The sequence below is a fragment of the Paroedura picta genome, chromosome 1, assembly GCF_049243985.1.
Source record: "Paroedura picta isolate Pp20150507F chromosome 1, Ppicta_v3.0, whole genome shotgun sequence".
Taxonomy (NCBI): Eukaryota; Metazoa; Chordata; class Lepidosauria; order Squamata; family Gekkonidae; genus Paroedura; species Paroedura picta.
In genome coordinates this window covers 97,655,409-97,673,281 of record NC_135369.1, presented here as the reverse complement: position 1 = coordinate 97,673,281, position 17,873 = coordinate 97,655,409, and the positions used below count along the sequence as shown (strand labels likewise).

General features: G+C 41.8%; 1 protein-coding gene across 5 annotated transcripts in view; it reads right to left on the bottom strand.

Moving 5' to 3' along the window:
* The window catches only part of IPCEF1 (interaction protein for cytohesin exchange factors 1), a 68,305-nt gene that overhangs the window by 9,565 nt on the left and 40,867 nt on the right, over positions 1 to 17,873 (bottom strand). For all 5 annotated transcript variants that reach the window (XM_077349149.1, XM_077349157.1, XM_077349173.1 and 2 more), the window contains 5 exons: positions 15,151 to 15,224; positions 14,339 to 14,410; positions 10,688 to 10,746; positions 8,495 to 8,577; positions 770 to 1,142 (listed from right to left, as the gene is read on the bottom strand). In XM_077349149.1, the coding sequence (XP_077205264.1) occupies positions 770 to 1,142; positions 8,495 to 8,577; positions 10,688 to 10,746; positions 14,339 to 14,410; positions 15,151 to 15,224 (661 nt within the window). The remainder of the gene's footprint in view (positions 1 to 769; positions 1,143 to 8,494; positions 8,578 to 10,687; positions 10,747 to 14,338; positions 14,411 to 15,150; positions 15,225 to 17,873) is intronic.

Here is a 17,873-nt window from a genome sequence, read left to right as displayed (position 1 = left end):
CACAAGTGTAGAACATCCCAAAGCAGTTTCACCAAAATTCATCATAACAGAAACATACAATACAAAGCTTAAATGTATGAACTTTTGTAATCATGACAAAAATATTCTTTACTAATAGCTATTTTCGTGAGTATGCAATGTTTAGATGTTCTAAAATCTTCCTGGCAGATTGTCCATGGAGATCAAGGAGATAGACACAAATAATGCCTGACCTAGCATAACTATATTGATAAGTGCCATTTCCCAATTGTGAATTATACATAAAGTGAGTTGTATTGTGTTGGACCACTAATCTATCTGGCAGTTTTGACCACTGGGTTGGCAAGCAATAGCCCAGGATCTTCTCCTCTTTGGTCTTTGCCAGCTCTGCCAGCTGAGACCCTTTTCATTAGACCTGCCATGTACAGAAGCTTGGCTCTTCTGCATACAGAACATGGGCTCTTTTCCATTGCTATGACCTTGCCTGTGATTCACATGAGAGAGGTGTGAGTAAAAGAGTTGACACAAGGTCTAAATATCTTTGACGACAACTCAAACTTTGTTTATTTGTATTGTTATTTCAAAATATAACATGAGGGTTGCAGGTGTTGGGTAATTTCTCAAATGTCATATTCAAGTGGATATGCTTGATGCAAGGACAGCCATTACGTACTATTTCCACACATCAAAATATACTGAAATAGCACTTTCTAATAAGATCATTTTCCACAGATAAAGCAAGATAAGTACTGCTGTATGACCCCAACAGATCTCCTCTTCCTTGGCTTACCTTTAGGTTGAGCTTTCAGTACTGTTTTTCCAGGCTCAGCTATGTAATCCTTGTCTTGATTTAATACAGTTGTACTTTTGCTGAAAGAGTTCTGAAAGTGGTCCTCTGATTCCACAATGCCACTTTCCATTGTTTTGTTACAGTCTGTCATTACCAGGCAATCGGGATCTTGAGAGTCATCAGTGACAGCTGAAGATGGATTGTCTACTGCTTCTCCAGTTGACGCACTGTTAACAAAGTCAAGCCATGATTGTCTCTCTGGACGCAACACTTTGCACAATGAGGAAGAAGAAAAGCCCTGTGACTTCCTACTACTTTCAGGGGAGCATAAAGAACTGGACACACGGGATGCTGAGGGAGGCTCTTGCTGGTCCTGTTTCCCAGAGTAAGACAAGGAAAGAAAAATGAGTTGAGTCATAAGGTGGCCCATGCAGGACACTGTCTTACCCACCATTTTCTGACCCACCCCATTGGGTGGCAGAAGTCTGTAGTCAAATACAATGTGCACTAAAACTGCTTGTCTTGGCTGCTTACAGGAACGCAGACTGAATTAACTACATCACCTAAGGATAAGGTGACCAGATTGTCCCACTTTTGGAGGGACATCTGAGGTGACCTGGCAAATTGTACTTATGTTGAAATTTAAAATATATATAGTACAATACTATTTTTGCATTCTATGCATTCTATTAAACTTTTTGTTACTCCATATAGACCAAATTTTTAATCAAGAACCCCCCCCCCCCCCCGGTCAATGGTGTCCCGCTTTACCAATGTTGAAATCTGGTCACCTTATTGGCTGATAAACTTTTTGTGAGACCACTTCTAAAAGTTTAACCATCACTGAGGTAAATAATAAAACATAATTAGAGTCCAGTGGCACCTTTAAGACCAACAAAGTTTTAAAGTATAAGCTTTTGTGTACGTGAACATTTCTTCAGATAATAATGACCGGGGGGGGGGGGGGGAGGTATGGAAGCATTTTCTCTTTAAAACAGTTCCCAGGAGAGGCAACATAAAATTACCTAATAAATAAAACCATTTAGGCTTTCAGTGCAGCAATGTTCCACATCACAAAGCAAAACAAAAAAAGATTGGAAGTGAAGTGCTTTGTCGTGGATGAATTTATTTCTGGAAGGGATATAATCTTAACTTGTTAATGTAAAGAGCATTTCCACGAAACAATAAATTTCCGAGCATGAATAATACAACATGCAGATGTTTGCCTCAGTAAACAAATGTCTGTCTTTGGGAGATTAATTAGTCTTTAGAGACTATTTCAAACAGCAATAGTAAACAAGATATGCCTTGACAGCCCATCCAGGAATCCCTATGAAAACAGGTCTGTTTTTTTAAAACACATAGGGAGGAGTTTGCAAGGAAGCTTTGTTGTTCAGGTTTGAGAGAAAAATATAATTCCTGCCCTCCTTCCCCATATACTAATTTCCACAGGTTTTCTCAAACCATCTGTTTTTTGGTTAGTCAAAGGAAATCACATGATCTACCCTCAGAGGTACTTCCTTTGCTAGTGTATCTGTGCTTTTGGAGAGGGGGAAAAAGAACATTCAGGCGGATTCCTCATGGGCGGAAAAGCTGGAGGGCACCCAGATGGAAGTGGTGCTAATCCCCTCTTCCATGTGACATCCCCTCCAGGCTGGCCCCCTCCCTAGTGCACGCTCGGCCACTGTTGCCTCACTTTAAGGGTACGTGAATATTTTCCACATTCCCTTAAGCACCTTGGGGGCCAATGGGGCCTAGACTTTTGGGCCCAGCTACTCTCCATCCTACAGAGGCCCGGAGGGGGCAAAAAATGCCTCCTCAGCTTTGCAGTGCTTTATGTCCCCATGGGGTTAAATGGGGCTCTTCCCCCCCCAGAAAGATGGGATTGTGTTCTCATGCAATCTCACCTTCCTGAACCCCCCCCCCCATCCCCCATGCAGCGGAACTTTCTGCCACGTCTGTGTCCTCCATGGGGAGACAGAAAGTGGTGGAGCAGCTCCGCCACTGAAATGTGTACCCCACAGGGATACAGAAAGCAGCAGACTAGCTCTGCCACCAAATGTGTCCCCCATGGGGACACAAGAAACAGCAGAGTATGGTGCTCCACTGCAATGCATCAGCGGTGGCCCGATGCAGCCACCACAGTGTGGAATGGCCCTCAGTAGAGCAACATGCTGGGGAAAGCAAAAGGCATGAACCAGCTGATAGATAATTCTAAAAGATCCTCTCAGGAGTTCTTGCTTTGCCTTTCCTTCTGCTTTCTCAGGGCCAAATTGGGCTCCTTGGGGTGCAACAGTTGCTCCCATGGATGCAATGGTGGGACAGGATGGATATATGGAGGGAGTGAGGGCTATATTAGCGTGATTTGTTACTAGGATAGGTTTGGGCACTGCCCTTACAATTCCATCTCTCCACCCCTTCTCTCAACGTCACCTTGTCATAAATGCAGATGCTGGCAAGGATATTTGAGGAAGACAGTAAAAGAATGGACAAAATGAATCTTCTTGAATGTGCTTTGTCAACAAGCAGGATGAAACGTTTGGCTGTACATAGTTAATGAGGCATTTAGCTAAGCAACTTATACCCACCTGACAAAAGGAGGTTAATCCCCATTCCCAGTAATAATTCCTACCCTTAGTGATGGGAGTGGGAAGAATAAATGTTGATAACTTGTTTGCAGTCCTGTATGAATGTCGGATTAAGTTTAAGACCAACCAACCAGTGGGATTTACTTCTCAGTAAACCTGTACCCAGTCAGGCTGCTGTTGATATGAGGTTTGGAATGTCCTTTTTTATTTTGTTTCTAATTTCCCTTATTTGTTGTTTGGATGTATTATTATTGCTACGCTGCACTTTAAGCTTTCCAGTGGACAATGTGGGGAAGCACATTAATGGCATATTGGCCCTCCTGACTTGCCATATGAGGAAGGGCTGGAGTTCAGTTTCAAGAAGTACAATCCTAAAAACACTAGCTTGGGAGTAAGGTTTATTGAATAGCCATGGGTAGGATTCTGAGTAAACATATTTAGGATGGAACTGTTGTCAAGGTTTCACTTTCAAGCCAATCCAGTTGGGCTCTAGGGCTGACAGCCTTGTGGTGGGGCCTGGAAGTCTCCCAAAATTACAACTGACCTCCAGGTTACAGAGATCAGTTCCCCTGGAGAAAATGACTGCTTTTGGAGGTGGAATCTGGGCATTACACCTTGCTAAACCTTGCCTTTCCCCAGGCTCCACCCCAAATCTCCATGAATTTCCCAACTTGGAATTGGCAATCCTATCTTCTTGCTTCCAGCCAGTTCACCTCAAGGTTTCCTTTGGATGTCTCTTGAAGATTACAATGCAGTTACCAGTCAATTATGCATCAAACAATTGCGCTCATCTTCATCATACTTAATAGTATAACAATCATAAATCAAAACAGACAAACAGTAGCCATCTTGGGCTAATTCTGGAATAACTGAGTTACAAGCCACTCACCAGAAGCTCAAAAATGAAATCATTTTATTTCATTATAACAGTGGCCCAGCATAAACTCTTGCACCCTGATACTTACAACGTTTACAGCATGTCTGACTCTTCATTTTTATAGTGCATACAGAATAGTTCATTTTATGATACTTGGCGATATTTTTCTCCTCTCACTCCCACAGAATTTAAGGAGGATAGAATGATTAGTGATTACCTTATCTTGTTGAAACAGAAGGGATAATTTAGGAGAGGATATTGATGGCAGCATGACCCACTATCCAAACAATATAAAACCAAAATTAGCATTAGCAAAATCTGTCCCAATAGTCAGCTCCTGCACAAGCTAAGCTATTCCCTCCCCATTTACAACACCCTGTGTCTACCCAACTTCTTTCATTCGTTAGATTGCTAGTCCTTAAGTATGTGTCTGAGGAAAAGCTGCTGAATAAAGTCTTGGGGCTTGCTACAGAGGATGAGCTGTCTCACAGGATAATAATACCAAAAATACATTAAAAGGTTTAGCTCACAAGAGTTACAAGGACATGATATGAGATTCTAGAACATTCATTGCCATGGCAGAAATAGCACTAAAGCACATTCAGGACACAGTAGAGGCAATATTGTTGAAGATAACTGTAGATGGAAACAATGCAGATTTAAAGGGAATTTCACATATGCAGGGAACTATTAACTTATAGGAAAGTTCAAAACCTAAAAGCCTGGGGTACTCGTATGAAGAATTACAATGTCTCTACACTAATGCGCAGAGTATGGGAAACAAGCAGGAAGAACTTGAAGTCCTAATAAAGGAAGGGGACTATAATCTAACAGGCATTACAAAAACCTAGTGGGATAACCCTCACAACTGGAATAATAGGATTGAGGGGTACAACTTATTTACTATATTACTGTATTACTATCCAGTGCTAGTATTACTATATGTTAAGAATATATATACTTGTGAGGAAAATATGTGTCTGAGCATGAGAGTTCAGCTGAGAGTCTTTGGGTAAAAATAGAAGTAGGAAATAACAGATATTATGGTGGGGATCTGCTACAGACTGCCAGGCCAGGCAGAGGACTTGGATGAGATGCTCCTAAACCAGATTACAAAGTTCTCAGAGAGACAGGACCTAGTGGTCATGGAAGATTTGAATTACCCAGATATCTGTTGGAAGACCAGCTCTGCTAAAAATTAGAAGTCCAATAAATTCTTGACTTGTCTTGCTAAGCTTCTTTTCCCAGAAAGTAGAAGGGGAAACCAAGGGGTCTGCACCCCCTCTATTCCTTCGTCCAAATGCAGAAATCCCAAAACTGTGGCAAACTGGAATAAGGCCATGAGTTGAAGGAGGAGTGTTGTAGAAATAGTTCATCAAGAGACTAGATTTTCAGTTTGCCTAATATCACTTTGGACCCCCTTAAGGAAAATGGTGAGGCTCAAATGAAGTAAGTTAATGATGATGTTGAAGAAGAAGAAAAAGAAGACTAGAATGCCACATAATGAACAGAAGATGACTGTTCAGTGGCTCTTTGAACTGTGATTATTTATCATGTGAACTGTAGTAATCGTTGGCTCTTCAAACAGGATAATGTTTCCTATTTATGTATGTCATTGCTGCAGGGTTCAATGTTTATGGAAAATAATAGCTAAGAGAATTTCTGACAGCTCACTCATTATCTCAACTTTCAGTCTTTTAAACTATGCTGAAGAGCTCTCAGGGTAGTACTGTGTGATAATTCTTCATTTCATAACCACAGTTTGTCTTTGCAAAACACTGGAAAAGAAGTTCAGGTCCCCAAGAAAGTGAATTGTTGGAAAGTTAGGGAACTGTATTTATTATTTAGACACTGCTTTGCAAAGGTACCATGATATAATAGAATTAGATATATATAGAGTATATTGTTGGGGTAAAATATGATTATATTACTGAGATGTCTACTGGTATGAATAGCTATAAAAATGAAGTTTTACACTGAAGAACAATTCTAGACTTCATATTTCCTTGAATCTTTATACATACACACACATGCAAACTGAGCCCCATGAGAAACTCATGGGAAAATTCCTTCCTTGGCCCCTGCTTTGTCCTCTGGTGTGATGGAATATCAAGGTTTAGTGCATCAAAGAGTCTGAGAACCCTTGAGTGACAGGCTGTTTAAATGGAATTCTGTGGAGAGCAAAATGGAATTCTGTGGAGAAATGACAGTTGGAAACTGACAGTTGAATAAGAGACAGTTTATCCCTGACTCAAAACTGGGAAGGAGGCAAAGAATCATATAATCAGAGAGTCTGAAGGGGCCATATAGGCCATCTAGTCAATGCAGGATCATTTTTATCTTCTAAACATGAAGTGTCCATGAACCTCAGGAAATTATATTTGCAAATTAAAGCACAAACTAGAAAGAAAGCCTCTCTCCTCAAAGTTTCAAAGCCCTTGTTGAAAAGCAAAAACATATTAGCTGAATTTTCTGTGATTACAATTTTACCTCAGTTTTTATTATCAGTTCACCTGATTCATCCTACCCGATTCCATCTGACCTTTCCCTTTCCATATTAAGTAAAATACTTTGTCCATTTTTAGACTTTCAAAACTTTTTCATGAGCCCCATCTACTGCAGTTCTCCCTCCTCCTCTCATCATGTGGTGGGGGAGTGATGGTAGCTCCTCGTCCCACCTCCTCCCCACTGCTCTGCTTGCCAGCTCATTGCCCTTGCTCTCTCCAATACTCTGCTCTCCCATCTTCCCCCAGTCTGTCCACCCATGCATATTCCCCCCTCATTCATCAGACGAGCTACTTACCAGCCATAATACCCAGCAGAAGCATCGCTACCTACTTGCCATGACAGCTCACTCTATCTTTCCCAAGTAGTTAGGGATGGCGCCTCTTCTGCCATCCTGGCTTGAATGACCAGAGATGTAGTGGCAGTTCCTTCTTCCACCCACCCATGTTGCTCTGCCTCCTATCTACCTGCCCACTGCCACTCTGCTCATCAACCTACCCTTCTTCAACCCATCTGCAGTGCCACTACATCTGCCATCAGGCAACAGCTCTGGCTCCAAGGGAAGTCTGATGTCTGTGTATAGGCAGACAATACTCCTCAGACTAAAAGGTAAAGGTATCCCCTGTGCAAGCACTGGGTCATGTCTGACCCTTGGGGTGACGCCCTCTAGAGTTTTCATGGCAGACTCAATACGGGATGGTTTGCCAGTGCCTTCCCCAGTCATTGCTGTTTACTCCCCAGCAAGCTGGGTACTCATTTTACCGACCTCGGAAGGAAGGAAGGCTGAGTCAACCTTGAGCCGGCTGCAGGGATTGAACTCCCAGCCTCTTGGGGAGAGCTTTCAGACAACATTTCTGCTGCCTTACCACTCTGCGCCACAAGAGGCTCACTCAGACTAGGTGGATTTAATTCCTTTTCTTTCCCCCCCCCCCCAGGTTTTCAGATTTTTCTGCAAACTTAGGAAGATTCTGATCTTAAGATTTAAGTATCCACAGATGGGATCATGTTTTGAATTAGATATGAATTAGAGCCATCTTGTCTGTAACCTGGTTTCAGACTTCTAATCTGGCAAACCAGGTTTCATTCTCCATTCCTTCACATGCAGCCAGCTGGGTGACCTTTGGTCCTCCACAGCACTGATAAAGCTGTTCTAACCAAGCAGTGATATCAGGGCTCTCCCAACCTCACTTACCTCACAGGGTGTCTGTTGTGGGGAGAGGAAAGGGAAGGCGCTTGTAAACTGATTTAAGACTCCTTCAGGCAGCGAAAAGTGAGCTATAAAACCAACTCTTCTTTTTCTTCTTCATGTTGATTTTGTTGTAAATATTACTAATTATCAAGAAAATGGGGGGGGGGGGTCCCACAGTTATCTTCCCCTAGTATCTTCTGTTAAGGGGTCAGGCAACTGGTGATATGAAACAGCTACTTGGGACTCCCAAAAGAGGCTTATAAGTTAGAGCAGACAATACTGATTTAAACAGACCAACTGCCTCCTTCAGTTAAAGGCAGTGCCAGGTGTTCAGTCACAACAAATTTACCAGGAGGCATTTTATGTTTCTCTCTCTCTTTATATTACCAACCTTATGAGAAGCCTTCATATGCATGCATTGAATTATCAAGAAAACACAGTAGAAGAACAACTGACAAACTTTTAGTGCAGATCATTTGTCAAAGAGGTACCTTGTGAATTAGAGAGGATGACATTTGTACAAGCCGTTTAGCAAGTGGAAACAAGCTAATTACTATAATACATACCAAATGAGGCTGGTCTGAATACGGAGGGGGTGGTGTCTCTATGTTTATTTCTGGTTCATCATGATCACTCTCACTATAGCACTCTGAAGCAAAAACACAACATTAAAAAAATGCATTGTATACTCTTTTCAATGCTCTGGTAACAAAAGCAGTTTTTGCAGTTAAATGCGAAACGTATTTTGGCCCAGCCATGCATACAGCACAATCTCTATGCAAAACAGGGTATTGTCTACAATTCCCAATCTACCAAGCTTTTACAAAGAAACATAGTGGTTGTGGTTAGGGGAAAGGCAAATAAAAAAAATTACACATAAATTAGTTCATGCACATGCCGAACAAGGCTCCAGAGATCAGGTTATTTTAATTATATTTCCAGCAATTAAATACAGATAATGTATGCTTCATGAACTGAGATACACAGTTATCTTCCAGGCCCAGCAAGGGATATGCTGCTTGAAGAAGCCTGTTGAAACATGAATACATAATTGCAAAATATGTCCAGTGCTAGCAAAATATAGGACTCTCCCACAGTATCATAGAGTTTTTTGCTAAAGGATGGCCCTCTGCAACAGCATATTTGTTACAACGTTAAATATCTCTATCCTGGATCACATATCCCAAAATAATCAAATGTTAAGCCAGTACCTCAGTTCTATCATTAGCAGAATTTGGTCAGTACTGGGTTGAGCCTTCATAGATTCCTTGGAGAGTGGGGGATCTTGCCACTCTGCTAAGCAAAGTAACACTTTGATCCTGTCCTATTCTGCACTTTGTGCTTTCTGCATCTGGCATCCCAGGACAACAGAGAACTGTCGCCTATCTATCTTACTTCCTTCTTTCTGTTTAGTTTAGCAAGGATACATTTGGCCTACATGGCCATAGAGGAAATACACAACTTATGTAATTTTTTTCTGTTCCTTTCTATAATTAGCAATTTCCCCTGCTCTTGTTTTGCTACAATAGATATCATACAGTACAGCATGGTGGTGGCAACACCAAAAGCATGAAGATGTCAAAACATTTGGTATAAAGTCATAAAACCATTAAAAGTTATAAGGCACATTAAACGGGAGAGAGGGCTCACATCTATTTTGACTACATTCCTAACAAGGCCAAGATTTTTTTCCAGTAAAACTGGGCTGAATATCCTTCACCACCACTATTAATTGCTTAATGTTAGAGTGGTCTATTGACTCATATTCAAACCCCAACTCAGTCACAAAATCACTTGTGCTGCTGCTGCACAGGGATTGTTTCCTGCATCATGGAAAGCAACAAGCTCTGAGATTAAAAGGTAATCTCCACATGTCATCATGCTCATTCCATGCACAAGTTGTTCTTGCTCAGATTTAGGATACGGGATTGGAGCCTGAAGAGGGGAGGTGAGGGACCTTAGTGGGGTAAAATTTCTGGAGGGGAGGGACCCTAGTGGGGTAAAATTTCTGGAGGGGAGGGTCCTTAGTGGGGTAAAATACTATAGATTTGGCCTTTGAAAAAAACATTTTCTCCAGGGAACTTTGTGGTCTGGAGAAAAGCTGTGATTCTGGGAGATATCCAGGCCCCACCTGGAGAATGGCTCACCAGTTATAAAGATTAACTAGGAGAAGGAAGAACCATTTACATTGCTATAAGCTTCTTAAAAACCCAGCACGGAGTAGTCGTTAGAGTATCAGAATTTGAGAGACTCAAGTTTGAATCCCAATTCTGCCATGAAAGCTCCCTCAGGGCCAAACCAGACAATAGGGATGAACCAAGTGACTGCACCACTGAGGGAGGTACTCTGGTTCCCATCATGCTGCCTTCAAGGACACAACCCCCCCTGGAGGAAAACAGGATGAGTCCCTCCTCCCCCTGCACTGCTCTACTGAACAGGATCAGGCCCTTGCAAAATTAGCAAAGTGAAGGGATTCCAGCTATAAAATGGCAGCATCCCAGGCCCATCCCCAGGGATGCTGAATTGTCTAGTTTGGCCCTCAGTGGCCATAGGGATTAGAACTCTCTTTCAGCCTAGTCTACCTCACAGGATTGCTGTTGTGAGGATAAAATGGGGGAGGGAAGTGCTACAAACCACTGTGGGTGCCCAAGTGTGTGTGTGGTGGGGGGGGGGTAGGACTATCTATAATAATATATAGAAAGTGGATGAGAAGTAAAGGTTGATATACATAGTATTGGGATTCCATCCCCTAAGCATACCTTCTTCATTCTTTTTGATGACTTGCTTGACAACAGCCAGGCCTAGTTTGTTTAGCCATCTGTGATTCAAAAGAAAACATATGCATTTGTACACAATAGACTATCAAGGCTATGTTAAAACATGTTGCAGATCAATATTTTGCAACTGTCTCTCCACATTATCTTGAACTGAAAATTCAGCTAACAATGTTAACACACCAGAGCAACCCATGAATCCTGTATGGCAAGTTATCCACACCAATTTTTTTTCAAAGCTATGGAATACTTTTTATTACCGATGGAAGTAACATAAGCACAACTTATTTGAGCATGCATTGAATGTTTTTTTTTTCTGGTTAGATTGTAATTTGTGTACACTTCTTATTTTAGAAATGTTTGCATTTGCAACCAGTTTATTATTTCTTTAGTTTTAGTTGAACTTACAAGTTTTCCCCTTCAGTTCTTTTCTCTGTTTTGGATTGGTTGAGGACACTTCTCCCACCCGCTTTTTACCTGCTTTCCCATTGACTTTGTATCTAGTGCATCATATAAGAATATACCGGGACATTGTCGTCTAAGAACATGACCAATTCCACACAGAGGTGTTAAACTCATACCTCCTCCTGCTTGCAAATATGCATTTGTAAGTCACGCATTTGCAAGCCTCCTGGTAGGAGACCCCTCCCACATTTTTCCACTGCCTCACTGCAAACATCTTCCCCTGCTCTTTGACTTGTCGATCATTGCAAGCCACCAATCTTAGCACAGTGGTTATTTCAGGGACTCAAACTTCCTTCCCTTCCCCAAGCCTCAAAATTAATTTTTTTTAAAGTGCACATCCATGTTGTTATGGAGAAACGCCACAACATGAAACCATTTTTTAAAACTAACACTTCCTCATTGCTATGCAGAAATGCCACAACACTGAAACATTCCCTCCTCTTTTTGGGATTCTTGGTGTAATGGTTTTCATTTATGTTTGGCTAGATTTGTGATAGGATGGCCGGGTAACTGGACCCCAATGAGTGATTGTTTGTTCACAGTAGGGCTTTAAAACAAAGAGCACTAATGCCTAGTTAACTGGGAAAGGGCTGCTTCATCACACACACACACACGCACCACTCTTACCCACCACTAGAAAACATAACCAGGAATGTGTTTTGGCTGCCTGATCCCAAAACTACCATGCACGCTGATGATAACATTTTATTTTAACTTAGGGAATGTAGCTTTGCAACACAGACCACAGCAACACAGACCGCGTCAATTTTAAAAATCTCAATCAGGAAATGGAGAGGGGAGGGTGGGTGCAAGGGCCAGAAAAACACTGCAGAGACTGTCATGTGTTTCTCTCTCCACACAGGCTTGCCCCTGGTTGCTCCCCAATGTGAAGTTACAATAAGAAGTGGAAAATCCAGTTTAGGTGATTTCCCTCATCACGAGGCAAATCTGACCAAAATTCGTGCAAGCCCCTGCACAGCCATGGGTTGCTGCCGATATCATGTGGAAACAGCACTAAAACCCGCAAGTGATGTGAGGCTGTCCAGGGGCAAATTCCTCATGCAGAAACAGTCCATGTCTTCCAGAGTAGGTTGTGAGACACCCAGGTTCAAATCTCCCTTTGCCATGGTAACTTTCTAGGGAACCTTCCATCTGTCACCACTGTATTTCATAAGGTTGTGAAGATAAAATGGAGAGAATCTTATGAACTATTCTGAGCTCTTGGAATGGATTGTAGGACAGAAACATGCTAGACAGATATTAATCTCCAGCATTAGGCAGATTAAGAGAATAGCCTGAAACATCTATTTCCTCACCCTGGCCCTTTCTTTTTGTGTTTTAAGATCCAGCTTGGATGACTCAAAACTTGCAATCTATTGTGCATTACGTTGTTGGTCCTAATAAAAAGTATTACATGCTTTTCTTTTGGGATTTTGTCTGTGTCAGAATGTGTAAGCCTTCTATTCTACCATCCTGTGAATGTTTATATAGGGGTGAGCCCCATGGAATGCCATGGGATTTATTTCTGACTATGTATATCTCCTGTTGAACTGAGAGTCACATTATTTCTAGAGATGGATATGAATTTTTGCCATTCTGTTCAGTTCACGACTTATGGCTAGTTCATGAATCAGACTGGTTCATATTGGTTTGTGAACCATTTAATATTTAACCCCCTGCCTACTGCTCCCTGCAAAAATGGCTCAGAACTATTTAAACCTGTTTTCTGCTCTTCAAGAATAGCCGTGAACTGCACCAAAATTTATGGAAGTTTGTGGTGGCTCTTTAGTCTGCAAACATTTCTTTGTGAATCTTGAACCAGCCAAAATTCCTGACAAACTTTAGTTCATCAGCCAATTCATGTCCTTCCCCAACTATTTCCCATCATGCCTATTTGGCATTGTAATCCACACATTTTTCAATCTACTGACACCCTATAAACAGGGTGGTCACAGGCTGTACTCTTCTGTCAGTTACAGCAGTCCATTTATGCAGACTCCTCTATCACTGAGCTTTCATAATTGATTACTCAGACAATAAATTGTGTATGCCATATAGTCTAGGAAAATCTATTGTGACAGCTCAACAGCAGAGGACACTGTATAAATAGCTATGTGTATCCAAAGACAGACAATGAAACGTAAGGTCAGCACGTGTGTCAATTGAGTGGTTAACTAATGTCAGTTTACCACCTGTTATCAGATTATGGACAAAGGCTGTCAAGTATTCCATGAAGCCAAAAATACCACTACATGGACAGTGGCAGGAACTAGGTCCACTGCAGCAGGTGATTAGAATCATTAATTACAATTGCTTTGAAATTCAAGTCACCATCTCACAATAATCTCACATAATGACCAGAAATTTCTAACAGTGGCCTTCTCAATATTGTTGATGTACTAGAAATGCTTGAATATTATTTGCCATATTGGACCAATTGGCCAGATCAATTCAACTGGGTAGCCATGTTGGTCTGAAGTAGCACAACAAAATTTGAGTCCAATAGCACCTTTAAGACCAACAAAGATTTATTCAAGGCATGAGCTTTTGAGTGCAAGCACTCTTCCTCAGACAATGGAACTTCAACTGAGCCCAAAGAACTTAGCATTTTTAGCAAAGAATTATCACACTGTATAATTTGGATTTTATGACAAAGTTTACTTATTTGGTACCAATTTACGTTTTCCTTATAGCTACACTCTTATGATCCTTGCTCCATTTGTCTGAGGAAGAGTACGTGCAGTTGGAAGCTCACGCCTAGAATAAATCTTTGTTGGTCTTAAATGTGCTATTGGACTCAAATTTTGTTGGCCAGATATATTTTGGTTTGTTCAATGCCCAGGCCTAATGCAACCAAAGAGACAGAATGGAAACCTATTAACAACAGCAAGCAGAACCCGCAGGGAAAATGTGGTTAGCTAGATAGAAGAACTGGCATCAGTTGCTCTCCCTCTTGTGTGAGTCCTGGAAAAGATGGTAATAGGGTAATTTCTCAAGATGTTGTCTTCTGACTTTTTACAATAGTACCCAGCTTCCCAGGAGCTATTAAATAAGTTAAGAGGCTGCAGTGGAAAGAGAGAGATGACAAAAATCCCTTCTGTGAATTTCCTCTAGTCATAGTAGCATAGGGTCCAACCCATCTTAAAGCAACAGATATTTGCTTTTACTTACATAGTCATTTCCTCTGCATTTTCTGCAGCAAAATAAAATGTCTTGATTTGTGGATGGGTGATTTTGATAGCACTTCCAAAAAAAGAGAAAGAAAAAGAAAACAAATTCAGCATGTATTCATATAGATGAGAATAACTATTTGGGGTAATTTTTAAATATATATATTCCATTAATTTGGCCAATGTTTTATTATTTCACAATAAAATATAAAAATAAAAAGTGACATTTTGAGAATTATGATCAGTCAATTTGCATCTCTTCTGTACTCTGCGTTTGGGGGGGGGGGAGACCCAGTTTTTGCCAAGGACAAGTCTGGTCTTTTGTGAATTAAGGGATTATAAAATAGGATTTAGTATGACTATGGTAGACATGCATTTCTTTTCCACAAAAGAAATAGTGGAAATCAGTGGTTAAAAATGTACAAAATATGACAGATTTTGGGGATAGATCTGACACTTCCCCCCAGGTCTGGAAAGCATTATACAGTAGCTTTTGCTGTGGAAACTTTGCTCCATTAATATCACTGATTTATTTTGAGCTACAAAAGGCCACCTGTCCTGCACATATGACTTCATACAATAGAGACTGAAAGAAATTCTCAAAACAGTGATATTGCAGTACAGATTACAGTTAAATCCTTACCCTGGAAGAAGCACCATTACTATTTATACTTTAATCTATTTGCATAATTGTTTGAACTTTGCTAAATCTAAGTCTCCAAACACTCCAGCTGTTCTCTATTAGTTTCACATGTAGACTTTGGCTTCTGAAAAATTATTTGCCCAAAGCTCTGGGTGTAATGACAGACTTACTACTTTTTCTTGCACTCCGTGGCTTGATCCACTGTGAAGTTTGGAAGGCTGAGGAATCCTTCTGCTTTCTCTGCCTGAAACAAAATAAGCCATCAGCATCAACTGTAAAATTTACCAAATTATTTATCAGAATCATACACTGAAAAATGACAGAAATGTATATAGTATTTCTAACTACAAGGAGTTAGAAATATGAAAGGATATATCCAAGGAGCAGGGAGAAAGGGACAGGGCCTCTGCTGCACTCATCTAATATTTACCAGCAGAGTAATCTGAACATTGCAGAACACAGTAGTATACACAGTAGTATACTTACTCTCACAAGCAACCACTAGGGTTGCCAGCCTGGAGGTAGGACCTAATGACCCCTCATAATTACAACTGGTCTCCAGACTACAGAGCTCCCTTGAAGCTCCCTTGAAGAAAATGGTTGCTTTGGAGGGTGAGGCTACAGCATTGTACTCCTCAGAAGTCCCTGTTCTCCCCAGGCTCAATTCCCATATATCCAGGAGTACCCCTGGTAACCCTGTACCCCACCACTCAGTCCCTCACCAGTTGCCAGGGAGGGCCAGGGAACAACCATACAGTACAGCTGATTTAGAAAAAAGCCAAATATAGAAGTTAGAGTTCCTACCACAAGAAAACTGATTTAGGACACATCTATCTGTGATAGAGAGGAATTCGTGTATTACAATTTCCATCACAGATAATATAGCTGGATTACATCCTGTTATATAAAATGGGTTGAGGTAGTGTGTTGTTGGCAGTATTATGAAATTGGAAACAGTGGAAATAATTGTCACAGGCTGACCATAGATACACTGAGGCAAGCTTTCTCAACCAGAGTTTCTTGACAGCCCTGGAAAGGTTTCTCAATGGGTAAAATTAAATTAAATTAATTAATTAATTTTATATATATTTAAAATTAAACATTTATTGGGTGATATGAAAATATATGGCCATGTCAACGCCCCTCGCAAAATAGCCAATGATAGGCCTGAGGGAGGAAGGGAGAGGCCCTAGGTGGCCATGTAACAGTATTCTGCATGATTGCACCACTTCTGGAGTTTCTCGAAGCTTGCAGATTGTTTCATGGATTTCTGAATGGTAAAAAATTTGAGAAAGGCTGCATTGAGAACACAAAACAGGGCCAACAGGGCCAGACTACTGGCAATATTTCTGATCTCTTACATCTAGAAAGATCTGCCTGACCTATCAATTTGTCTCAATCACAAAAATCAAGGGAATCTAACCTCGCTTCCACTCTAACAATTTATAAAGCCAAAATAGTTCCACAGATTGTATATGGAGTTCCTGCATGGATTGCTGCACTTAACAGCAAGTTGGAAAGCCAACAATCTTCCTTCTTTAGAAGGCTGTTGAATGTATCAGGCTGCACTGCAAATGTTAAACTTGCAGCAGAACTTAACCAGCAAACTCTTGAAACCAGAGCCTGGCAAAACACCTTTAAATACTGGGCTAAAATATACTTTCATGAAGCACCAAACTCCCTACTCTATAACCTGCTAGGTCAGCTGTCCCCACCCTCCGGTCCGGAGACCGGGACTGGTCCGTGGATCAGTCGGTATCGGGCTGTGGCTTCTCCTTGTCCTCCTCCCCGGCTGCTGCCTCGGGGGCTGCCCTGCCACTCTGCCGCCAGCTCACCTTTGGTGCTATCTGGCAGCTGCCATGGCTGAGGCTCCCCTTCGGCATGGCACTGCGCAGCTGCTGCTAGCAGCGGCCCCCAGTGGATGGTGGGAAGTCAGGGGTGCCGGCGGGAAAGCAAGCGGAGCAGGGGCTCAGGTGGTGGCAGCGATGTCCCTCAGCAAAAGACTACCCCCCCCCCGAGCCTCAGTAAAATTGTCAAGCGTTTACCGATCCCCAGTGATAAAAAGGCTGGGGACCACTGTGCTAGGTGACCCCTATTTTTTGAAAGCTGCAAATAAGAGGATATTAGGAAAACTGCAGCACATTGGGCTAGATGTCCATCTACTAGTTGCCCAAGATGAAAGAACAATCATGAGGCAAACAATGCAGAGAATAGAGGACACAGATGTACAGATACTGAGTTCAATGTCCATCAGCACTTGCTCCCCTCAGTACTGGGGAATCCTCCTTGTGTATAGATCGTTTCATGCATATTTGGAAATATTTTATGACAGTTCAAACAACTAAATATCCTCCCTTTCAATGTATCCAGAGACCATCCTTTGGTTACTCCTTTCACTGAAAGGTTGTGTCTTCATGGATGTGGTGTTCCTGACACCTATTAGTGGAGTGCCCCATATTTCTCCACTTGCAAAAACCACTGGTCAGATTCCCAGCTGGGAACGCGAGTCCCCCAAGCCACTGCACTCCCTATCCAGGGAAGGGTCCCCCCGCAGGATGCCAGAGGAGACACAAACCTCTTCTGGTCCCATCCCAGGCCACACGGCCATGTGAAACCTGTGCCTCCCCCAGCCGCGTTTGACACCCACTCACAGGTCTGCCCCCTATTTAAAGAGGTCTCTCATTTGATACATATGTCAGGAACCTGACCTGCAGATTGGCTCACTGTCTTCCACAACCAGTGGCACTCTTCCATAGTCTAGGCTTGTGCCAAATCCAAACACTGTGAAAGTCTTCCAAGACCCTGCTGGGCTGTCTTGGCAAAAAAAGAAAAGAAAAAGAAAACCTCTCTAGCCTGTCCTTCACAGATTCAGCCAAGCTCCTTCATCTCCCCA